A 21,721-nucleotide genomic window follows, 5' to 3' on the forward strand; every position below is an offset into this window, starting at 1 on the left:
GCAGATGCCCAACAGCAGCTCCATCACCGAGTTCCTCCTGCTGGCATTCGCAGACACGCGGGAGCTGCAGCTCCTGCACTTCGGGCTCTTCCTGGGCATCTACCTGGCTGCCCTCCTGGGCAACGGCCTCATCCTCACAGCCGTAGCCTGCGACCACCGCCTCCACACCCCCATGTACTTCTTCCTCCTCAACCTCGCCCTCATCGACCTCAGCTCCATCTCCACCACCCTCCCCAAATCCATGGCCAACTCCCTGTGGGACACCAGGGCCATCTCCTACTGGGGGTGTGCAGCCCAGCTCTTCCTCTTTTCCTTTCTGATATCAGCAGAGCTTTACCTCCTCACCATCATGGCCTACGACCGCTACGTGGCCATCTGCCAGCCCCTGCACTACGGGACTCTCCTGGGCAGCAGAGCCTGTGCCACCATGGCAGCAGCTGCCTGGGGTGGTGGGGGTCTCCACGCTCTGCTGCACACCGCCAACACGTTTTCACTCCCTCTCTGCCAAGGCAACGTCCTGGACCAGTTCTTCTGCCAGATCCCCCAGATCCTCAAGCTCTCCTGCTCCAACTCCTACCTCAGGGAGGTCGGGCTTCTCGGGGTCGGGGTCTCTTTGGCCTTTGGGTGTTTTATTTTCATTGTGGTGTCCTATGTGCAGATCTTCAGGGCCGTGCTGAGGATGCCCTCTGAGCAGGGGCGGCACAAAGCCTTCTCCACGTGCCTCCCTCACCTGGCCGTGGTCTCCCTGTTCATCAGCACGGCCATGTTTGCCTACCTGAAGCCCCCCTCCATCTCCTCGCCACCCCTGGACCTGGCGGTGGCCATCCTCTACTCGGTGCTGCCTCCGGCGCTCAACCCCCTCATCTACAGCCTGAGGAACCAGGAGCTCAAGGACTCCATCAGGAAAATGAGCTCCTGGATATTCCTCAGCGGTGCCAACTTCCAGACTCGCTCTGCAAATTAGTCGGGGGCGTCACGTCCCTGGCTTCTGCTTCGTCGTTCCTCCGTCGGTGGCACCACCAGCATTTTTGTTGTCACTGATGTTGTGTTTATCGTCACCGTTGCATTTACTGTCACCATCATGTCACGGCAATTTGTGGTGCTCGTGCTCCTACACAACTGCACAACTCACTTCTAGCGACGTCCTACTCACTTCAGCTCACTTCTGGTGAGGAATGGGGCTGCTCTCTCCTGAAACCCCTCTAAGTGGACACCTCCCCCGGGTCTGAGCAGGCTCTCAGAGCTTTCTGGAACAAAACAATCTCCCCATTTTACCTGCAGTGCCTGAAGACTCTCCTGTTCTTTGAAAGCTAATAACACAGGCACGAGCAGCTTTTCCAGGAGCAAAGCGCTCTACTACGGCACCTTAGGACCTGCTGGAGACCCAGGGATACATTTGGGACTGACCACCAGGCTCCAATGCCCCTGGAGATGGAGAATGGTCCCTGCATTACGTACCCGGGCTGGCCCACACGGATGAAATCCTTAGAGAGGGGCCGCAGACCCTCGCAGTGCCCGCAGGAGCCCCGGGACGCGGGCTCTCAGCCCTCCCTCGCAGGCAGGATTCTCGTGCACCTCCACAGAATCCCAGAAGCGTTGGAAGGGAGCTCTGGAAATCATCCGGACCGCCACCACCAAGCGGGGTCGCCCAGAGCACGCTGCGCAGGATCGCACCCAGCTGGGTTTATGAGGATCTCCAGAGAAGGAGACACCACAGCCTCTCTGGGCAGCGCGTGCCAGTGCCCCGTCACCCTCACGGTACAGAAATGTTCCCTCATATCCTGCTAGAGCTCCCGCTAAAGGGCTTCCCTGTCCCTTCAGTGAGGTGGTGGATGAAGGAGTTGAACAAAAGGGGGACACCACCACCGAACCAGCCCTCGATCCACCCCGCTGCCCGCTCCTCCGTCCCCAAGCTTCATCGCAAGGATTTTATGGGAGGCAGAAGGCTTTCAGGCTCGTTAGCCACGATTTCCCCTCGCTGGAGCCACGCTGAGCACTCCTGATCGCCTCCATGCGCTGTGAGAGGACACCCAAGACGAGCTGCCCCCAAAACCTTCCCAGGGATGGAGGCGAGGCTCCTGGGTCCTGCTTCTTGCCCCTTTTTTGGAGGCTGGGCTGATGCTGCCTTTATTCCAGTCCTCTCCTTTTCTCCACAATGATGGAGAGTGGCCAACAAAACTCCTCCTGGTTTCCTACTGCCCCCAACCTCCTCAGGATGCCCTCGGTGCCACCATCCAGGAAGGGTTCAACACAGAGGCCAATTTTCCCGCTCGTGTTTCGGGCCGTGCCCCCAGAGGTCGCCATCCACGTCCCTCACTTCACCTCCTGCTTTCTTCGCCCTCCTTCCTCACTCCCAAATGCCCCCGATCACCCGCAGACACCCCACCTCTCAAGGTGGTTTGGTTAGAGGACTGGAACACCTGGTAAACGAGGACAGGCTGAGGGAACTGGGCCTGTTGAGCCTGGAAAAGAGAAGACAGAGAGAAGAGACTGAGAAGGTCTCACCGGTGTGTATAAATATCTGAGGGAAGGCGTCAAGAGAACGGAGCAGGTTTCTTTTCAGTTGTGCCCAGCGACAGGACGGGAGGCACTGGGCACAAACTGAAGCCCAGGGGGTTCTGGCTCAATGTGAGGGGGCACTTCTGTACTGGGAGGGCGACAGAGCACCGGGACAGGCTGCCCAGAGGGGTTGTGGAGTCTCCTTCTCCGGCAATCTTCAAAACCCGCCCGGGTGCCATCCCGTGAAATGTGCTCTAGGTGATCCTGCTGGGCAGGGGGGTTGGACTGGGTGATCCTCAGAGCTCCCTTCCAACCTCGGACAATTCTGTGACACGCAGAGGAAGAAAGAGCCCTGAAAGGGCAGCACCGCGGTGAAACTGGTCAGCTGTGGTGCGAGGGGCCTCGAGCGGAGGCCGGGATCTCACCCCCAAGGCACAGGATTGCTCTGTAACACCCAGCAAGGCTTCAGCCAGCACCAGAGCCCCCTGCGCTTCGCTTACCTATGGTCGCAGCTGGCAATTACCTGCACTAACGAGACCACGGGGAATCGGTCCCAGTGCTGGGCCTCATTAAGCCTTCAGTAACATTCAGAGCCGCTTCTGACTTCTCTGTGCAGCCTCCTCTCGGCACCAAACACACCACGGGGATCGTTACAGCGCAGAATGCTCGCGTCTGCCTTGTCCCTCCACATAATTTTCTTTAAGTCCAGGTAATTAATCCCAGTAAAGCAAAACTACTACGAGGGGAGAGGATTAACTCGGTACGTGGCACCAGTCCAGGCTTTTCCTGCAGGCGGTTTGCTCAGTTTCCGTCGTTGACCAGTCTCCTTGTTACTTGATAGTCACAGGAGAATATCTTAATCTGATTTGTTTCTACCTGCAGATGCCAGTTCTGCATTCTCCAACTCTGCGCAAGCACTCGGATTTACCATCTGCACCCAACAAGCCCCAAACCGGAGCAAAGTGACTACACCACCTTCATTGCTCAAGCCTGCAGCTCCCACGCCGACGGGTGTTTCGCATCCTGCCCGTGTTTAACTTCGGTTTGCAGCAAGAGCAGAGGCTCCTCTGCACCCTCGCCTCTCCGCTGCTCACCCCTTGCCTGTTCGTCATGGGAGCGTCAAGGCGGAGGAGGCCCCTGGGGGTCAAACTCTGACATTTGGTGCTGCGGCCACGCCAGTTCGCACCCAGCAAGGTCTTGTAGAGAAAGCTCCGGTTGGAGACGCGCAGGAAGGTTCAAGAAGGCGTCGTGGTTTCACTCCAAAGCTCTGCAGAAGGAGAAGGGATTCCCAAAACTCAACACATTTCCAGTTCCGGAGATCCTCAAGCAGTACCGAATCCCCATTTTAAACTCCATCAGCAGACAACACATAGCGAGTCGCTGCCTAACGGCAGCCGAACCAAACCACCTGTTAGCGTGTACATATGGAACGTGAAGATGCTCCCAAAGAACAAGATTCTAATTAAAGACGTGTTAATTGTAACGAAAAGAAGAGAAATGGAGCAGATGCTGTACATTCCTCGTGGGTAGTTATGTTTTTGTGCGATGGTAGTGGAGATGAGTATCTGTGAGCAGAATCAGTGCGTAATTTAGGTTGGAAAGGATTTTTGGAGTCCTCTCCTAACTCTAAATCAACACCCTTCTTGAAGCAGGGCTAGCTACAGTCAGATCACGTTGGTGAAGACAAGGAACCCTTTAGGTTAATGAAAAGTTACCTGAAATAAAAGATGAAAAAGTATTGCCGTGTATATTTTGCTGTAACTGGAATAAGTAATATTCATTGCTTTGATTAAACAGAACAAATTTAACATTATTTTTACAGAACCCATGTTTTATGGCACCTACATAAACACAAAGGAAGGAGCAGGTTGGACTCAATGATCCTTGTGGGTCCCTTCCAATCCAGAATATTCTGTGATTCTATGAAAGGAGCTCCAATGTCTGAAAAATGGACGTCTGAGCCCTTGGGTGGCTTTATGGCCAAGAGCACAAATGACCCTGCCAGGAGAACATCCCCTGTCCTCATGCGAGGCTCACGCAGCCCTTGATTTCTTATCCTGAAACCCTGTGAATAATCCAGCAACCTCCTGTCTGCCTTTTTTATGATACCCAGCAAAGTCAGGACCAGGAAAACAAGAGCGTTTCCCAGCCAGATGCAAAGACCCAACGGTCAGAAAGGCTCCAAAGAGCAATTTTGTGCTGCGTTGGAGCAGCCACGGACAAACCCAGGCGCTGCAGGGCGGTTTCGTTCTGTGAGAGGTGTAGGTTCATAAATATGGGAAGGGACTGGGCGAGGCAGTACTACTCCAAGGCATCGTGGTGTGAGAAATACCCCATCCACAGCCGGCATAGCTTGGCAAGGCTTGAGACAACAGAGAAATAGCTGATAGAGCTCAGGAGACCTGAAGCGTGGTTTCTCTGACCCCAGAGTCTGACCTGCGTGAGGAACCAGCACCCACACGGTGAGCAGGATGAGCACCCATCTGTCCCAGCTGTCCTGTGATAAGCAGATTTCTTTTTTCTCTTTGTTTTTCTGATGCTGTTACCGGGGTAATCTCAGCCTGAAATATTACAGACGTGGCTCTATGCCTGCTGTTGGCCTTGTGAGGTTGGTTTGGTGAGAGAGAGTGTTAAAGTTTGGGTTGGAGTTTCAGGAGCTCATCCCCCTCCTCCAAGTCTTGCTTTAATACATAATACTATAATACATCGGGTTTGTTCGCAACTCGATTTGCCATTCGTTAAGGATCTACTCGGTCAGACCCCGTTTCTGTGCTGTACCAATTTAGCAGTGATTCTCTTCAAACCAGCGCTCACAAATCTCTCCTCCCTTCATCAGACCCTCTTGTCCTCAGATTTCAATCTTCTCTAAACGTGTATGGGAGAACACTGGGGTCAGCAGAACATGAGATGCCGCAAGGAATTCGGCCACTGTCCTCACTCATTGCCCCCCTTGCACGTTTCAAGCAGCCAAACCGATTCTTGCTTGGCCGAAGGTGAAGCTCACGCAATGCCCTCGATTTTCTGTTCCTTATATGAGCTCACCCCTCATGTTTTGTTATTAACTGCCCTAGTCCCTACCTTTCCTCAACCCTAACTGCTAACCCAAACCCTAAACTAAAGTAACAGCCCCAAATCCAAACCACATCCCTAAACCCAAACCATAAACCCTTAACCACCAACAGTAAACCCTGCTTTTTGCACAGCCGTCAAGGGACCCAGGTGGGCTGGGACACAAGGGACAGGGACCTCAGGACAATCACCAATGGTCTGGGGCAGGAATGGCCCCAAAATTAGGGGCAGACACCGTGTCTGGAGGTGCCAGCCTGCCACAAACACCCAGGGGTCCTGCTGTCCCCAGGACCCAGAGGAGGTCCCCACTGCCAGCAGGGAGCCGATCAGCATCACTGAAGCCAGACCCAGCCACATGCTGGGCTTTCTGTAATTTTTTTTCCCCCTAAGTTACACAACACGGCACAAATCTGTCACCTGCTCTGGTTCTTCAACATTATTTTTAAACCCCAGCGTCACTGCGCCAACCCAGGCGCAAAGACACCGACGTCGCCAGCAGCACATTGAAGTCTTCGCCCCCCCCATCCCTTTTAGGCAAAATGTTTGTACATCCTTAACATTTCTCTACGTATTCCTATTGCCAAGCAAAGCCCCGTTCAGTGGAAGCAAAATGGGTCAATAAAGGGTTTTTCCACTCATTGCTGACTTGGAAAAGCTACAGAATAGTTGGTGCTGTGTATGGACATGGAGAGCTGCAAATGGCAGAGCCAGTTTGTGTGTTTATTTATTTATTTATTTTCCCTCCCCCAGAATCACAACTTTTGGCTCCCCAAGGCTGGGTCTGCCCTGCATGGGGAGGAGCAGCTGGGGCTGCCGGCAAACGCAGCCAGAAATAACCCAGAACAAGCAAAAGCGAAGAAAACCACCCTAAGCAGAAGGTGACCTCCTTTCTCATCCTCTCCCTCTTTGCCTTTCTCAGCATTTCACTCACAAAAACGACAAATGTGGCTCAGCTAGGCGCCACAGCCTGGGGGTCAGGACCAAACCCAGCAGATTTGGGTCTTCAAAAGGTTTTAATTCCCCAAATGGTGGTTTTTTTTTTTTTTTTCACACATTTTAACGGTCCCTCCCCAGCCAGAGACCACCCCAAGGGTTATTTTTTGGGGAAGGAAACAAAAAATGTGTGGGGAAAGCCTCCGTGAGGGGACGCCTCTGCTGACAGCGCTGCCCTCCGGCCCCCCAAAACCAAAGAAAAGAAGAAAATGAAGAAAAAAAAAGACTAATAAAGGGTGAAAACGGTGAAATGGGCGGGTCGGGGAGGCTGCAGCAGGGCTGGGACACGTGGACGAGGCACTGGCAAATCTTCCACGCCTCAGCCGCAGCCCCTAAGCGCCGCCATTTTGTGGGCACTGGGAAGGGAGACAGAGGGGGTGGGAGGGCGGGAAATTCCTATCTCCTGATTGGCTGGTCACGGCTGGAGGCGGTAAACGGCAGCCAGTCAGGAAGCACGGCAGGCGGCAGCCGCGCAGTGATTGGCTGAGAGCTGCCGCCTCAGCGAGGGGAAGCGTGAGGCGCCTCCAGAGCATGTCGACCCCATAAAAGGTGGCCCCAAACACCCCCAGGGGCCCCCAAAACTCCCCAGGGGCCCCCCAAAAAGATCTAGCTCCCCCCCGCAAACCCCTTAGGGTCCCCCCCAAACACCCCACAGAAGCCCACCAGAGCCCCCACAAACACCGTCAGTGCCCCCCCCCCGCCCCCCCTCAAACACCCTCAGCACCCCCCTAAATCCTCTCAGCCCCCCCCCCAAATCCTCCCAGGGCCCCCACCCAAACACCCCCAGCCCCCCCACCTCCATCCTCCAGGGACTCCCTCCCCCCAAAAAACAGGGTCCCCCCAAGCCCCTCGGCCCCAAAAAAACCCCTCAGGGTCCCTTCTCAAACCTACTAGGGCCACCCCAAAACCCCCAAGACTCCCCCCAAACACTTCCCAGCCCCCTCCTCCCCCGAAACACCTCCAGGGTCAGTCCTCAGGGCCCCCCCCAAACACCCCCCGCCCACCCTCAAACACCCCCAGAGCCTCCAACCCCCCCCATACACCCCTAAACACCCCCAGGACTCCCTCAACTCCCCCAGGGCCCCCCCAGCCCCCCCCCCCGGGCCCCCTTGTTAGCGTAGCAACCACATAACCACCAAGTGATTATATGAAGGTGCTTTATTCAGCGCTGGAAGCCGGGGCAGGTGCCCAAATCTGGCTTCAAGTCCCGTTACTTCCCAGTCGTTATTTATACATACAACATTGCGTCAGGTATACATATTCATTACAGGTTGCAACATCAGCCTCGCTTTTCATTCTAATTAGCTCCCCTCCCCTTTGCACATGCGTGGCGCACTCTGGTGGTCGTCCAGGTGGTCGTCCAGATGAAGTAAGGAGTCTTCCTCTCCGCTGAACTCTTTCACCTTTCTCACTCGACGCATGCTCCCTCCGCTCCTTGGTTCTGCTTCAACTCATTTCATCATCTCCAGGCCCTTATCCAAGGTCAGGTTGTACCTATTCCCTCCCAGGGTTCCCCTTCAACGATTCCTTTAAATGTTCAGTGTACTCCCTAGGTTTCCAGTATACATAGATTACTTGATAATGTAAGTACATTTAATAATATTTAATTATACCGTATGATCCATCACCTGAGAAACATTAATAGAACATCCATTCGATTCTCCCCAACACTAACATTTTGAGAAACATTAATAGAACATCCATTCGATTCTCCCCAACACTAACATTTCCCCCCTTTGAAAATACTTCACTCATACCAAGAGCAAGTATTTTCATTACTATTAAAACATAATTATATACATCCTGTTTACCGGTAACATGCATATTCGGGTTCGGTTCAGGAGACTCATAAGGTTTTCCATACATGATTTCATAGGGACTTACTGACATCCCACTTCTTGGCTTTATTCTAATTCTTAGCAAAGCTATCGGTAAGGCCTGTGGCCACTGTATCTTAGCCTCCTGACAGATTTTGCTTAATTGTCCTTTTAAAGTTTGGTTCATCCTCTCTACCTGACCACTAGATTGAGGCCTCCATGGGGTATGTAAGTTCCAGGTAATTCCCACTAACCTACTAACCTCCTTAACCACATTGGCAATGAAATGTGGTCCCCTGTCTGAAGAAATACCCAACGGTACACCAAATCTAGGGATTATTTCCCGTAGTAACCATTTTACCGTTTCCTTTGCTTGGTTGGTGCGACAGGGAAGGGCCTCCGGCCATCCTGAAAAAGTATCAACCCCTACCAATAGGTATTTATAACCTCTTGCTTTAGGCAGTTCTACGAAGTCTATTTGCCAGTAATCTCCAGGCTCTATCCCAGCTCTAGTTCTTCCCATCTCAGCATGTTTCCTTGCTACCGGGTTATTCTTTAAGCAAAGCTCACATTTTGACATTACTGACTTTGCCATTGTTAACATGTGTACCGAGATGACACCTCGTTTCAAATAGGTCACCATTGCTTCTGCACCCCAGTGACATTCATTATGTTTTATTTGTAAGATTCCTCGCATTACTATAGGAGGCACTATAAGTTGTCCTGTCGCAGTCACATACCAGCCGTCAGGATTCTTCTGGGCCTTCATCAAATTTGCAAGTCTCTCATCTTCTGCTGAATACTTTGGGTTTTTAGGTAATTTGAAACAAGAGAGGCCTACCTTCGATGGAATTAGAGCCATTACTTTCCGTACTTCACGCGTGACCTTCCGGGCCGTCAAATCTGCCAATCTGTTACCTTCTGCAATCTCTGACATCCCTCCTTGATGAGCTTTACAATGCATTATGGCCACCTGTTGGGGTTTCTGTACAGCTGTTATTAATTTCAATATTTCTTCCTGATATTTTATATTAGTCCCTTATGAGGATAGCATTCCCCTTTCTTTCCATAATGCCCCATGTACGTGGACTACCCCGAATGCATATTTTGAATCTGTCCAAATATTCACATTCTTACCCTCGCTTAGTTCCAGGGCCCGCGTCAGGGCGACTATTTCTGCTCGTTGGGCTGAAGTCCCCGGAGGTAGGGAATTTGCCTCAATCACTACCTTTGATGTAGTTACTGCGTATCCTGCATAACGAGTCCCATTTTCCACAAAGCTGCTTCCATCCGTGAAAAGTTCCCAATCTGGTCTCTCCAGAGGCTGATCTTTTAAGTCTGTTCTGCTGGCATAGGTATGTTCGATGATCTCCACGCAATCATGACTGAGGTCTCCTTCCCCCGTAGTTGTTCCTAGAAACACTGCTGGGTTCAATAAGTTAGTAGTTCTTAAGATTACATCATCTTGCTCAGTTAGTATAGCTTGATATTTCATCATTCGGCTGGGCGATAGCCAATGGCCCCCCCTTTTGCCTGTATTAAAAGGACTGTGGCTGCCACGGCCCTTAAACACGAGGGCCATCCGGCGCTTACCGCATCCAATTGTTTAGAAAAATACCCCACAGGTCTTTTCCAGCTCCCAAGTCGCTGGGTCAGTACTCCTAATGCCAATCGTTGTCTCTCATGCACAAACAGCTGAAAGTCCTTTGATAAGTCCGGCAAGCCCAAGGCAGGCGCCTTTATCAGGGCTTCTTTTAATTTCTTAAAGGCCTCTTGTTGTGGCTTTCCCCAGGTAAATGTACAGGCCTTTTGGGTTTCATAGAGGGGCTTTGCTATGAGTCCATAGTCTATTACCCACAATCTACACCACCCGGCCATACCTAGGAAAGCCCGTAGTTCGTGCAGATTTCGCGGCTCGGGGATTTCACAAATAGCTTGTATTCGGTTAACTCCCAATTTTCTTTGTCCTTGAGAAATTTCACATCCCAAATAAATTACTGTTGTGCACGCGATTTGTGCCTTTTGTTTAGAAACCTTGTACCCATTTAGTCCCAATTGATTCAAAATATCAACAGTTACCTGAATACATTCTGACTCTCCTTCGGTAGCTATTAATATATCGTCCACATATTGTAACAGCAGGTATCGATCCTTTGGTACCTGAATTTGTCCTTGGTTAATCCAGTCTTCTATTTCTTTAGCTAGTTGACTGCCGAAGAGGGTCGGGCTATTCTTGAATCCTTGAGGCAACCTTGTCCAGGTTAGTTGCATCTTTCGTCCGTTCCGTGGATTTTCCCATTCAAAAGCAAAAAGTTTTCTACTATCCTTGTCAATGGGTATGCAGAAGAAGGCATCTTTTAAATCAATTACAGTAAACCACTTATATTTTTCTTTTACAGATGTTAACAATGTATAAGGATTAGCCACCACTGGGTGAATATCTTTTGTTATTTCGTTTATTGCCCTAAGGTCCTGCACTAGCCTGTATTCCCCATTAGGTTTCTTTACTGGGAAAATTGGGGTATTATATTCAGATTTGCATTCCTCCAGAATGTGGTAGCTAAGAAATTTATCTATAATCTTTACTATTCCTAGCCTAGCTTCTAGCTTCAATGGGTACTGTTTAATCCGTACCGGTCGGGCCCCTTCCTTAAGTTCAATTTTTACTGGCTGGGCTACTTTTGATTTTCCAGGCACGTCCGTTTCCCAAATTGCAGGCATTACTGCATTTTCTACCTCTTTTGGGATATGAGGAACAGCCTTCTCTTTAATCATTAATATTTGTCCCACTTTTGATTCCGGGATTCTCATAATCAATTCTCCATCTTCAAACATTATAGTTTAGTTAGCAAATCCCGTCCCAAAAGAGGAATAGGGCATTCTGGTACATATAAAAATTCATGCGTAATTTCTTTACCTCCAAACTGTAAATCAAGGGGTTGTAAGAACGGCCGTATTTCCTCCTTCCCGGTGGCACCTACAATAGTAGTTTTCCTTTCCCCTATCTTACCACTTAATCTATTGAGTACTGAATATGTGGCCCCTGTATCAATTAAAATTTTACTTCCTTATTTCCTATTTGAATTTTTTACCAAGGGCTCTTTAGTTTCTTTCAATCTCTCTAAAAAGGCGGAAGGTGATTCCGCTTTTTCTTGCCTGACATTATACAATTTTGACCAATTTATGGTCCGGGGCATGGCATTCTGTACCCCGATTTGTACCCAATCTTGATATCTCTTCAGCCTCCTTATTCCATCCCCTGTGTTATAATCCCATTGGGGATCCTCGGTGGGGAAGTTTTGATCTAGATTTCCAAGCACTAATCCATTACGTATATCTTCTCGGGCTCTCTCTCTGGCTGCCCGTAATACCATGTCCTTTTCTGTTGAATCCATCAAAGTATCCAGGATCACCTGGAGATCATCCCAATCGGGATTTTGGGTTTTAATTATCATTTTCATTATCCTAGCTACTTTATCTGGGTTTTCCCTGTAGGTGCCGGCTGCTTGCTTCCATATCATTAAATCCCCAGCTGAAAAAGGCACCTTGACATATACCGGTCCTTCTGTCCCCACTCCTTGCCTGAGGAGAGCGATTATTTTCCCTCCCTGTTCGTTTATAGTTTCTCCTGCCCTTCGCTGTTGCCGGGTCCTATGTGACACGGGGAGACTAAAATCGGGGATTCTCCATCACTACTGCTAGCTTCCTTTTCTCTTTTCCCTCCCTGTCCTGGCTCTTCCGGCGGAGCCGACGGCGCAACTTCCAGATCAATATTTCCATTATTCATTTCCCATAATACTTATTATTCTCTATTGCCTGATGCTGTATACAGCGTCCCTCCTTAGTACATGCACAACAACGTTCCTCAGTTTAAACTTCAAGCACCATTATTCCACAAGCATGCTGCCATTCAGGCTTTCGGCGCAAATAAAAGAATAATTCCACATACGGCAGTTCATCATATTTTCCTTCCCACTTACAAAATAGCATTAATTGTAAAATTGTATTATATTGCAATGTTCCATTCTCAGGCCAAGTTTCTTGGTCCTCTAGTTTATACTGTGGCCACCAAATATTACAATAATCAATCAGCTTTCCTTTCCGCATTTCTTGACCAAAACCTCCCTCTTTCCAGTGTGCTAGCAAACACCCCAGCGGGGATGTCCGCGGGATAGGTACATCTTTTCCCAGAATTTCTTTAATCTTTTTCATTTTGAGATTATGATACGGACCCAAAAGCTGCCGGAGCAGCAACACACTCTCCCGAAAGCTGCCGGAGCAGCAACACACTCCCCCGAAAGCTGCCGGAGCAGCAACACACTCCCCCGAAAGCTGCCGGAGCAGCAACACACTCCCCCGAAAGCTGCCGGAGCAGCAACACACTCTCCCGAAAGCTGCCGGAGCAGCAACACACTCTCCCGAAAGCTGCCGGAGCAGCAACACACTCTCCCGAAAGCTGCAGCAACACACTCTCCCGAAAGCTGCCGGAGCAGCAACACACTCTCCCGAAAGCTGCTGGAGCAACACACTCTCCCGAAAGCTGCTGGAGCAACACACTCTCCCGAAAGCTGCTGGAGCAACACACTCTCCCGAAAGCTGCAGCAACACACTCTCCCGAAAGCTGCCGGAGCAACAACACACTCTCCCGAAAGCTGCCGGAGCAACAACACACTCTCCCGAAAGCTGCCGGAGCAACAACACACTCTCCCGAAAGCTGCTGGAGCAACACACTCTCCCGAAAGCTGCTGGAGCAACACACTCTCCCGAAAGCTGCTGGAGCAACAACACACTCTCCCGAAAGCTGCCGGAGCAACAACACACTCTCCCGAAAGCTGCCGGAGCAGCAACACACTCTCCCGAAAGCTGCTGGAGCAACAACACACTCTCCCGAAAGCTGCCGGAGCAACAACACACTCTCCCGAAAGCTGCCGGAGCAACAACACACTCTCCCGAAAGCTGCCGGAGCAACAACACACTCTCCCGAAAGCTGCCGGAGCAACAACACACTCTCCCGAAAGCTGCCGGAGCAACAACACACTCTCCCGAAAGCTGCTGGAGCAGCAACACACTCTCTCGAAAGCTGCCGGAGCAGCAACAGCACACTTTCCAGAAGCTGCCGGAGCAGCAGTGTGCTTTCCCAAAAGCTGCCGGAGCAGCAGCGTGCTTTCGCAAAAGCTGCCGGAGCAGCAGCAGCACGCTTTCTACATACCAATAATACCTGGTGCTGACCCTTCAGCACAAACCAATACAGTTACCAATGCCGAACCTGCAGAGCTTTCGCTCTGTCTAACGGACGGCGCCTAGGCTTACCCCGGGAGCTCCCTGCCCAACCGAGCGTGGCTTTCGCCGCGTCTGACCGGCAGGCTTTCCCAACCAAATCGGTACCGAATACCCAAAGTTGAAAGCACCTTTGCTTACCACTCCAGTGGTACGTCGTGAGCAGCGGAGGTCGGTCGTGGTCGACTGCTCCCCGAGAATCCCTCGGTGCCGGCTGGAGCGAAACCGAGACACGATCCGCCTCAGCAGTGCCCACGCTGTCCCATCTGGGTCGCCAAAATGTTAGCGTAGCAACCACATAACCACCAAGTGATTATATGAAGGTGCTTTATTCAGCGCTGGAAGCCGGGGCAGGTGCCCAAATCTGGCTTCAAGTCCCGTTACTTCCCAGCCGTTATTTATACATACAACATTGCGTCAGGTATACATATTCATTACAGGTTGCAACAGCAGCCTCGCTTTTCATTCTAATTAGCTCCCCTCCCCTTTGCACATGCGTGGCGCACTCTGGTGGTCGTCCAGGTGGTCGTCCAGATGAAGTAAGGAGTCTTCCTCTCCGCTGAACTCTTTCACCTTTCTCACTCGACGCATGCTCCCTCCGCTCCTTGGTTCTGCTTCAACTCATTTCATCATCTCCAGGCCCTTATCCAAGGTCAGGTTGTACCTATTCCCTCCCAGGGTTCCCCTTCAACGATTCCTTTAAATGTTCAGTGTACTCCCTAGGTTTCCAGTATACATAGATTACTTGATAATGTAAGTACATTTAATAATATTTAATTATACCGTATGATCCATCACCTGAGAAACATTAATAGAACATCCATTCGATTCTCCCCAACACTAACACCCTCAGCTCCCCCCCAAAACACCCAGCCCCCCCCAACCTCTCAGGGTCCCCCAAACATCTCCAGGACCCCCCCCAAATCTCCCCATGGCCCCTCCAAACCCCCCAAGGGTCCCCAGACCCCCCCCCCAAATACCCCCAGGACCCCTCCAACCCCACCCCCCCAGTACCCCCCAGAAACCCCCAGGGCCCTCTCAGGCCCCCCCAAAACACCCAGGCTCCCCCCCAACCTCTCAGGGTCCCCCAAATCCCCCCCAAGGGCCCCCAGAACCCTCCCAAATGCCCCCAGGGCCCCCCTAAGGGCCCCCCCCAACCTCTCAGGGACCCCCAAACATCCTCAGGACCCCCCTAAGGGCCCCCCCCAACACCCCCAAAACCCCTCCACCCCCCCCCCCAAAAGCCTCGCCCCCCCCCCCCCAACAACATGGCCGCCCCCCCATTGGGAAAAGCCACTTTATTGCCACCCCCCTTCTCGGGGGGCCAATGGGGAGGAGCCAACCGGGGCCCCTCCCCTGACTGGAAGCGCTGCGATTGGTGGGGAGCGGGGAGAAGGGGCGGGGCTTGTGCTTCGAGGCCCGCCCCCCACGTGCCGTGCAGGGGCGGGGCTGGATTATTGCTATCGGTCACCATGGCTCCCGAAAGTGGGCGGGGCTCCGCCCGGTGGCTCCGCCCCCCACGCGTCACTCCGGGGCTGGGATTGGTTGCGGCGCTGAGCCACGCCCCCCTCCAGCTGAGGGGGGGGAGCCCCGCGGCGGGGGGCGTGGCCCAGCCCCACGAGGAGGGGCGGGGCTCATGCAGGATTGGACCAATCAGGTGAGAGGGGGCGTGGCCTGCGTGGCCCCTAGGAGGCCCTGCAGCTCCTGCAGGAGGGAGGGGGAGAGCAGGGGCAGCACCTGGGGGGGGGGGGAAATAATGAAGGGGGGTTAATTAGGAGGGGGTAATTAGGAGTGGGTTAATGGAGGGGGGGATAATGAGAGGGGGGCCGCCCCCCCCCCAGCCTCACCTGCAGGGCCCGCAGCTGCTCGCGGAGGAGCTCGGGGCTGGCGGCCCCCAGCAGCACCGCGCTGACCCCCTCGGCGCGCAGGCACCAGGCTGGGGGGGACATCGTGAGAAACCCCCAGTGTCCCCGTGTCACCCCCCAGTGTCCCCGTGTGACGTCATGAGCCCCCCGTGACCCCCCCCGTGTTCCCATGTCCCCGTGCCAGTGTCCCCATGTGACATTGTGACCCCCCCATGTCCCCCAATGTCCCCCCGTTCCATGTCCCCCCCATGTCCTCAATGTCCCCCCCCATGTCCCCAGTGTCCTCCCCACTTCCCCCCATGTCCCTGCATCCCTTCCCATGTCGCCACATCCCCCCCATGTCCCCATGACCCCTCTTGTCCCCATATCCCCATGTCCCTCCCACACCCCCCCATGTCCCCCCATGTCCCCAATGTTCCCCTATGACCCCCCCACACCCCCATGTCCCCACCATGTCCTCCATGTCCCCCCACAGCCCCCTGTGTCCCCAATGTCCCCATATCCCCACACCCCTCCATGTCCCCCCCATGTCCCCAGTGTCCCCATGTCCCCCCCCGTGCCCCCCCACCTATGGCCAGCTGCGGCACGGAGCACCCCAGGCGCTGGGCCAGCGGCTGCAGCTCCTCCACCTGGCGGCCCTGGGGACACGGGGGGGGGGACATTGGGGACACGGGGGGGACATTGGGGACATGGGGGGGACATGGGGGACACGGGGGGGCCCTTACCTTGCCCGGGGGGGCGCCGTGGGGCAGCAGCTCCTCATCCGGGCTGGGGGCCGCCGGGGACCAGGTCACGGCTCCCAGGCCTGGGGCACACGGGATGAGCCCGGACCCCAAACCCACGGCCCCAAACCCCCAGACCCCCACCCAGGGACCCCCATGTGCCCACACCCCATAGAACTCCTCCCCATGGACCCCCCCGTGCGCCCCCACCCCATAGAGTTCCCTATGCACCCCCACCCCACAGAAACCCCCTCCCCAATCCCCCCGTATGCCTATGAACCCATAGCCCCCCTCCACTCCATAGCCCCCCCCCATGCACCCCACACCCCATAGACCCCCCCGGGTGCTCCCCACCCTATAGACCCCCCCCATAGACCCCCCCCATAGACCCCCCATGTGCCCCTGACCCCATAGACCCCCTATGGGTGCCCCCACCCCATAGAACCCCCCCACCCCACAGACCCCCCACGGGTGCCCCCCCCACGGGTGCCCCCCCTATGGGTGCCCCCCCCCACCGATCTGCCGGAAGAGGCGGGGCTCCGGCGGTAGCTCCGCCCACTGGCACACCGGGGCCACCAGGTTGCACTGCCGGGCCACCGTGTACGCCTCCTGGGGGGGGGGGGGGGGGGTGCATCACCGCCTGACCCCCCCCCCCAGGACCCCGTGACCCCCCCCCATGGCCCCCCCGGCCCTATATGGCCCCAGGGCCCCCCATATGGGCCCCCCCATCCAACATGGCCCCATGGTCCCCCATGGTCCACGTCCCCCCCATGGCCCCCCCATCCCAATGTCCCCCCTTGTCCCCCCCAATGTCCCCCCATGCTCTCCAGTCCCACGTGTCCCCGTGTCCCCGCCATGTTCCCGCATGTCCCATGCCCCCCCCCGTGTCCCCACAACCCTCCCCATGTCCCCCCCCTTTCCCCACGTCCCCCCCATGTCCCCATGCCCCCCTGGTGTCCCTATGTCCCCCCCAATCCCCCCAATGTCCCCCGGTCCCATATGTCCCCATGCCCCCCCCATATCCTCATGCCCCCACATGTCCCATGTCCCCCCAGTGTCCCCCATGCCGTCTAGTTCCATATGTCCCTGTGTCCCCTCCATGTCCCCCCATCCCATATGTCCCAATGTCCCCCATGTCCCCACGTCGCCCCCCATCCCCGTGTCCCCCCCATGTCCCCCATCTCCTATGACCCCCCCCACCCCCCCATGTCCCCATGTCGCCTTCGTGTCCCCACATCCCCCCATGTCCCCGTGTCCTCCCCATGCCCCCCCAGTCCCATATGTTCCAATGTCCCCCCCAACCCCATGTCCCCCCCATGTCCCCATGCCCCCCCGTGTCCCTGTGCCCCCCCGTGTCCCCACATGCCCCATGTCCCCCCATCCCCTTGCTCCCCCCATCCCCATGTCCTCCCAGTCCCATATGTCCCCCCCATGTCCCCACCCCCCCCATGTCCCATGTCCCCCCCACCCCCCCACGGCCCACCATGACGTCGGCGGGCCCCCAGCCCGCAGTGCCCCAGTAGAGCGCCAGCCCCTGCTCCACGGCGTCGCTCAGCGCCCGCACGGCCTCTGGGGGGACACGGCCCCGGGGCGTTCACTCTGGAGCCTACTGAGGGCTGCGCCCCGTCGGGGGGGGTTGGGGGGGGGCTGGGGGGGGGCTCTGGGTGCTACGGGGTCAGGAGGGGGCCTGTGGGTGCTAACGGGGCCTGGGGGGGCTACGGGGGTCCCATCCCCCCCCCCCAGTACCTTCCAGCCGCAGGAGGCGCAGGGTCGGGTCGGGCCCTGTGGGGCGAAGAGAGAGAGGTGAGGGGCGGGGCCCGAGGGGGCGGGGCTCAAAGGGGTGGGGCTTAAAGGAGTGGGGCCTAAAGGGGGTGGGGCCTAAAGGGGGTGGGGCCTAAAGGGGGTGGGGCCTAAAGGGGGTGGGGCCTAAAGGGGGTGGGGCCTAAAGGGGGTGGGGCCTAAAGGGGTGGGGCCTAAAGGGGTGGGGCCTAAAGGGGGGCCTAAAGGGGTGGGGCCTAAAGGGGTGGGGCCTAAAGGGGGTGGGGCCTAAATGGGTGGGGCCTAAAGGGGTGGGGCCTAAAGGGGTGGGGCCTAAAGGGGTGGGGCCTAAAGGGGTGGGGCCTAAAGGGGTGGGGCCTAAAGGGGGGACTTGGGGGGCGGGGCCTGAGCTTTGGGAACCTGTGGGGACAGGGGAGGGGTGAGGGAGGGTCCTGGGGGTGGGGCCTATGGGTGGGTGAGGGGCGGGGCTGAACGAAGTGGGAGGAGCCTAAGCGGGTGTGGCCCGCAGGTGTGGGCGTGGCCTACCTTCAGTGTGGGCGGGGCCCGGGCGGGGCCCAGCGAAGACGACGTCGACGTAGTCGAGCTGCAGCCGCTGGAGGGAGCCCCGGAGGCCTGGGGGGGGCGGGCGGACGGACAGGGGGACAGGGGGACAGGTGGATAGGCTGCCCCACAGCGCTGCCCCACGGCGCTGCCCCACGGCGCCGCCCCACGGCGCCGCCCCACAGCTCACCCTCCAGGACGTGTTTCCGTGAGAGCCCGCGGTCGGCCCTGGGAGATACGGGGGGGGGAGACGGCGTCACCCCACGGCTGCCCCACACCGACCCCTCCTGCCCCATAGCCCCCCTCCTGCCCCATAGCCACTCACACCTGCCCCGTAAACACCCACTTGTGCCCCACAGGCCCCCCACCCCACCCCATAGCCAACCTCCTGTCCCATAGCCCCCCCCTGTGCCCCACAGGCGCTCCCACCTGCCCCATATGCCCACCCTTGCACCCCATAGGCCCCCCTCCTGCCCCACAGCCCCGCCTTAAGCCCCATCCTCCCTCCCTACACCCCACCCCCTGCCCCATAACTACCCCCACAGCCCCCCCCCATGCCCCATATCCCCCCCCCAGTGCATTGCGGGTACTCACTGCCCCCCCCAGCAGACCCTGGTGGTGATGACGTAGCTGGAGCGCCTGGGGGGGGGGGAGATAAGTGTATGGGGGGGTCAGCACCCACAGACCCCCCTAGCCCCATAGCAACCCCCCCAGACCCTAAACCTTGCCTGACAGCACCCTGGGGACCCCCCCCCCAAACCCCAGGGATCCCCCTACCCCTATAACACCCCCCCCAACAACCCCCTGCCCCACAGCACCCAGAGGACCCCCCCCCTCACCCCCAGCCCCCAAGCGCCCCCCCAGCAGCCCCCCAGCCCCGACCCCAAGTCGCCAACTGCAGCCCCCCCCCAAATAAACTGTGTCCCCCCCTCACCTCCACCCTTTGCTCTTGAGGACGTTGCCCAGCATCTGCTCTGCCCTGGGGGGGACAGAGGAGAAAACTGGGGGGCTGGGTCCTGTCCCCCCCCCCCCAAACGGGGTCCTGGGGGGTCTCCAATATAGGGGGGTCCCCAATATGGGGGGGGGACCCAATATGGGGGGGGTCCGGCCGTACCTGCCCGAGGCGCCGGCGGTGTCGAACAAATTCACGCCGGCCTCAAAGGCGGCGCTCAGCACCTGCTCTGCTGCCTGGGGGCGGGACACAAAATATGGGGGGGGGGGGATAATTTGGGGAGGGGGCGTAATTTAGGGAGGGGGTGCAATTTAGGGAGGGAGGGGCTCACCTCATCGCAGATCTGGGCCCCAAACGTGCCCCGGGTACCTTGGGGGGCGGAAGGGGGGGGTCAGAGCTGGGAATAACCCCCCACCCAAACCTGCCCCCCATTGCCCCCCACCCCCTGCAGTTGCCCCCATTGACCTCAGCCCCATTTTCCAGACCCCCCCACACTGCCCCTTGTCCCACCCCCTTACCCTTGTCCCCCCCCTCGTCCCTTGTCCCCCCCCTTTTCCCTTGCCCTCCCTTTTTCCCCTGCCCCCCCTTGTCCCCCCCTTGTCCTTGTCCCCCTCCCCTTGACCCTGTCCCCCCCCCATTTTTCCTTGTCCCCCCCATCCCTTGTCCCCCCCTTGTCCTTGTCCCCCTCCCCTTGACTCTGTCCCGCCCCATATTTCCTTGCCCCCCCTTGACCTTGTCCCCCTCCATTTTCCTTGCCCCCCCCTTGTCCCTTGTCCCCCCCCCCCGGTGCCCCCCCTCACCCAGGCCGAGGCAGGACACCCGCAGCCCCGACTTCCCCAGGTTCCTGCAGGGGATGGGGGGGGGGACACGGGGGGGGTCACCTGGGCCCCCCCTTCACCCCCCAGCTTGGTGGGGGGAGGGGGCAGACCCGGGTGTCCCCATTGACCCCCCCGGGGAACTGAGCCCCCCCTCCCCAGGGGACCTGGACCCCACATGCCCCCCCCTGGACCCACTGTCCCCATTGTCCCCCCTTGGGCCCTAAGCCCCCCCATTACCCCCCAGGGCCCTGAACCCCCCCATTACATCCCCACTGCCCCCCCCCCAACAGGGCCCTGACCCCCCCCCAATAACCCCCCCAATGACCTTAACCCCCCCAACCCCCGGGACCTGGACCCCCGTTACCCCCCCATTGCCCCCCCAGGGCTCTGAGCCCCCCCATTACACCCCCCCCATGCTCCCCCCAGGGCCCTGAACCCCCCTGTTACCCCCCCCCATTATTCCCCCATGACCCCCCAGGGCCCTGAACCCCCCGTTACCCCCCCCCATAGGGCCCTGAGCCCCCCCATTACATCCCCATCCCCCCCCCCGTGCCCTGAACTCCCCCGATTACCCCCCCATTGCCCACCATGACCCCCCCAGGGTCCTGACCCCCCCCCAATTACCCCCTCATTGCCCCCCCCAGGGCCCCAAACCTCCCCCAATCCCCCCCGCCCCCCCCCAATTGCCCCCCCAGTTGCCCCCCCCGTACCGATATTTCATTCCAGCCCCTCCGGGGGGGTGTCCCGGCCCCCCCCTTCGCGGCTCCGCCGCCGCCCCCCCCCCGGCGGGTCCCTTCGCTCCTCCCCCCTTCCCCCCCCCCCTCCCTCCCGGCCCCCCCCCCGGGCCGGGGCCGGTGCCCCCCCCTCCCCCCCCCCCCAATTCGGGGTGCCCCCCCCCCGGCCCCCCCCGCTCCTCCTCCCTCGGCGCTGCGGCTCCGCAGGCTCTGCTCGGTGCAGGCGATGGAGACCTGCATGGGGGGGGCGAGGGGGGGGCACAATTTGGGGGGGGGGTCCCCGAATTAAAGGGGGGGGCTCCGGGGTGGGAGGGGGGGGCCGGAGGGCGAGGGGAGGGGGGGTCGCGGAGGAGGGGGGGTGCGGAGAGGCAGCGGCGGTGCGCGGGGATCCCTGCGGGGCGATTTGCATACAGGCCACGCCCCCTGCGGCTGGCCACGCCCCCTGGGGGTGGGCGGGGCCGCCTGGTGCTGACGTCACGGGGGAGCCCCCCCCTTCCCCAGGGAGCTGGGGGGGGGCACCGGGGGGGGGGGGGCGGGGATCCCCCGGGTTCCCTCCATGTCCCTGTGTCCCCACGGCCCCCCCATGCCCCCCCCAATGTCCCCACGCCCCCCCCGATGTCCCCATGTCCCCCCCGATGTCCCCATGTCCCCCCCCC

The 21,721-nt window shown here is 57.6% G+C and overlaps 2 protein-coding genes across 2 annotated transcripts; one reads left to right on the top strand and one right to left on the bottom strand.

The window, feature by feature from the left end:
• LOC308187355 (olfactory receptor 14C36-like) lies at positions 1-7,230 on the top strand. Its single transcript, XM_080609512.1, has one exon. It carries the CDS (start codon positions 5-7, stop codon positions 962-964), a length of 960 nt encoding a protein of 319 aa, XP_080465638.1. The 5' UTR covers positions 1-4; the 3' UTR covers positions 965-7,230.
• A 7,710-nt stretch (positions 7,231-14,940) lies between these two features.
• LOC308187352 (voltage-gated potassium channel subunit beta-3-like) lies at positions 14,941-21,513 on the bottom strand. Its single transcript, XM_080609507.1, has 15 exons — positions 21,042-21,513; positions 20,314-20,357; positions 19,845-19,882; positions 19,676-19,749; positions 19,496-19,540; positions 19,156-19,200; positions 18,752-18,789; positions 18,547-18,633; positions 17,989-18,024; positions 17,726-17,811; positions 16,758-16,851; positions 16,246-16,325; positions 16,089-16,158; positions 15,503-15,591; positions 14,941-15,392 (listed from the first exon to the last, which is right to left on the bottom strand). The coding sequence occupies exons 1-15, from the start codon at positions 21,050-21,052 to the stop codon at positions 15,309-15,311; spliced, it is 921 nt and encodes a 306-aa protein (XP_080465633.1). The 5' UTR covers positions 21,053-21,513; the 3' UTR covers positions 14,941-15,308.
• Positions 21,514-21,721: the final 208 nt, after the last annotated feature.

Source organism: Anser brachyrhynchus (assembly GCF_964034855.1).
Source record: "Anser brachyrhynchus genome assembly, contig: SCAFFOLD_303, whole genome shotgun sequence".
NCBI classification, from domain to species: Eukaryota; Metazoa; Chordata; class Aves; order Anseriformes; family Anatidae; genus Anser; species Anser brachyrhynchus.

Bases quoted from the DNA above. Each gene is read 5' to 3' on its own strand.
- LOC308187355 (XM_080609512.1), top strand. From the start codon at position 5: ATGCCCAACAGCAGCTCCATCACCGAGTTCCTCCTGCTGGCATTCGCA.
- LOC308187352 (XM_080609507.1), bottom strand. The intron at 19,541-19,675 runs GTACGGCCGGAC...TGTCCCCCCCAG, and splicing joins ACCGCCGGCGCCTCGGGCAG to GGCAGAGCAGATGCTGGGCA. The intron at 18,025-18,546 runs GTAGGCCACGCC...TTCGCCCCACAG, and splicing joins GGGCCCCGCCCACACTGAAG to GGCCCGACCCGACCCTGCGC.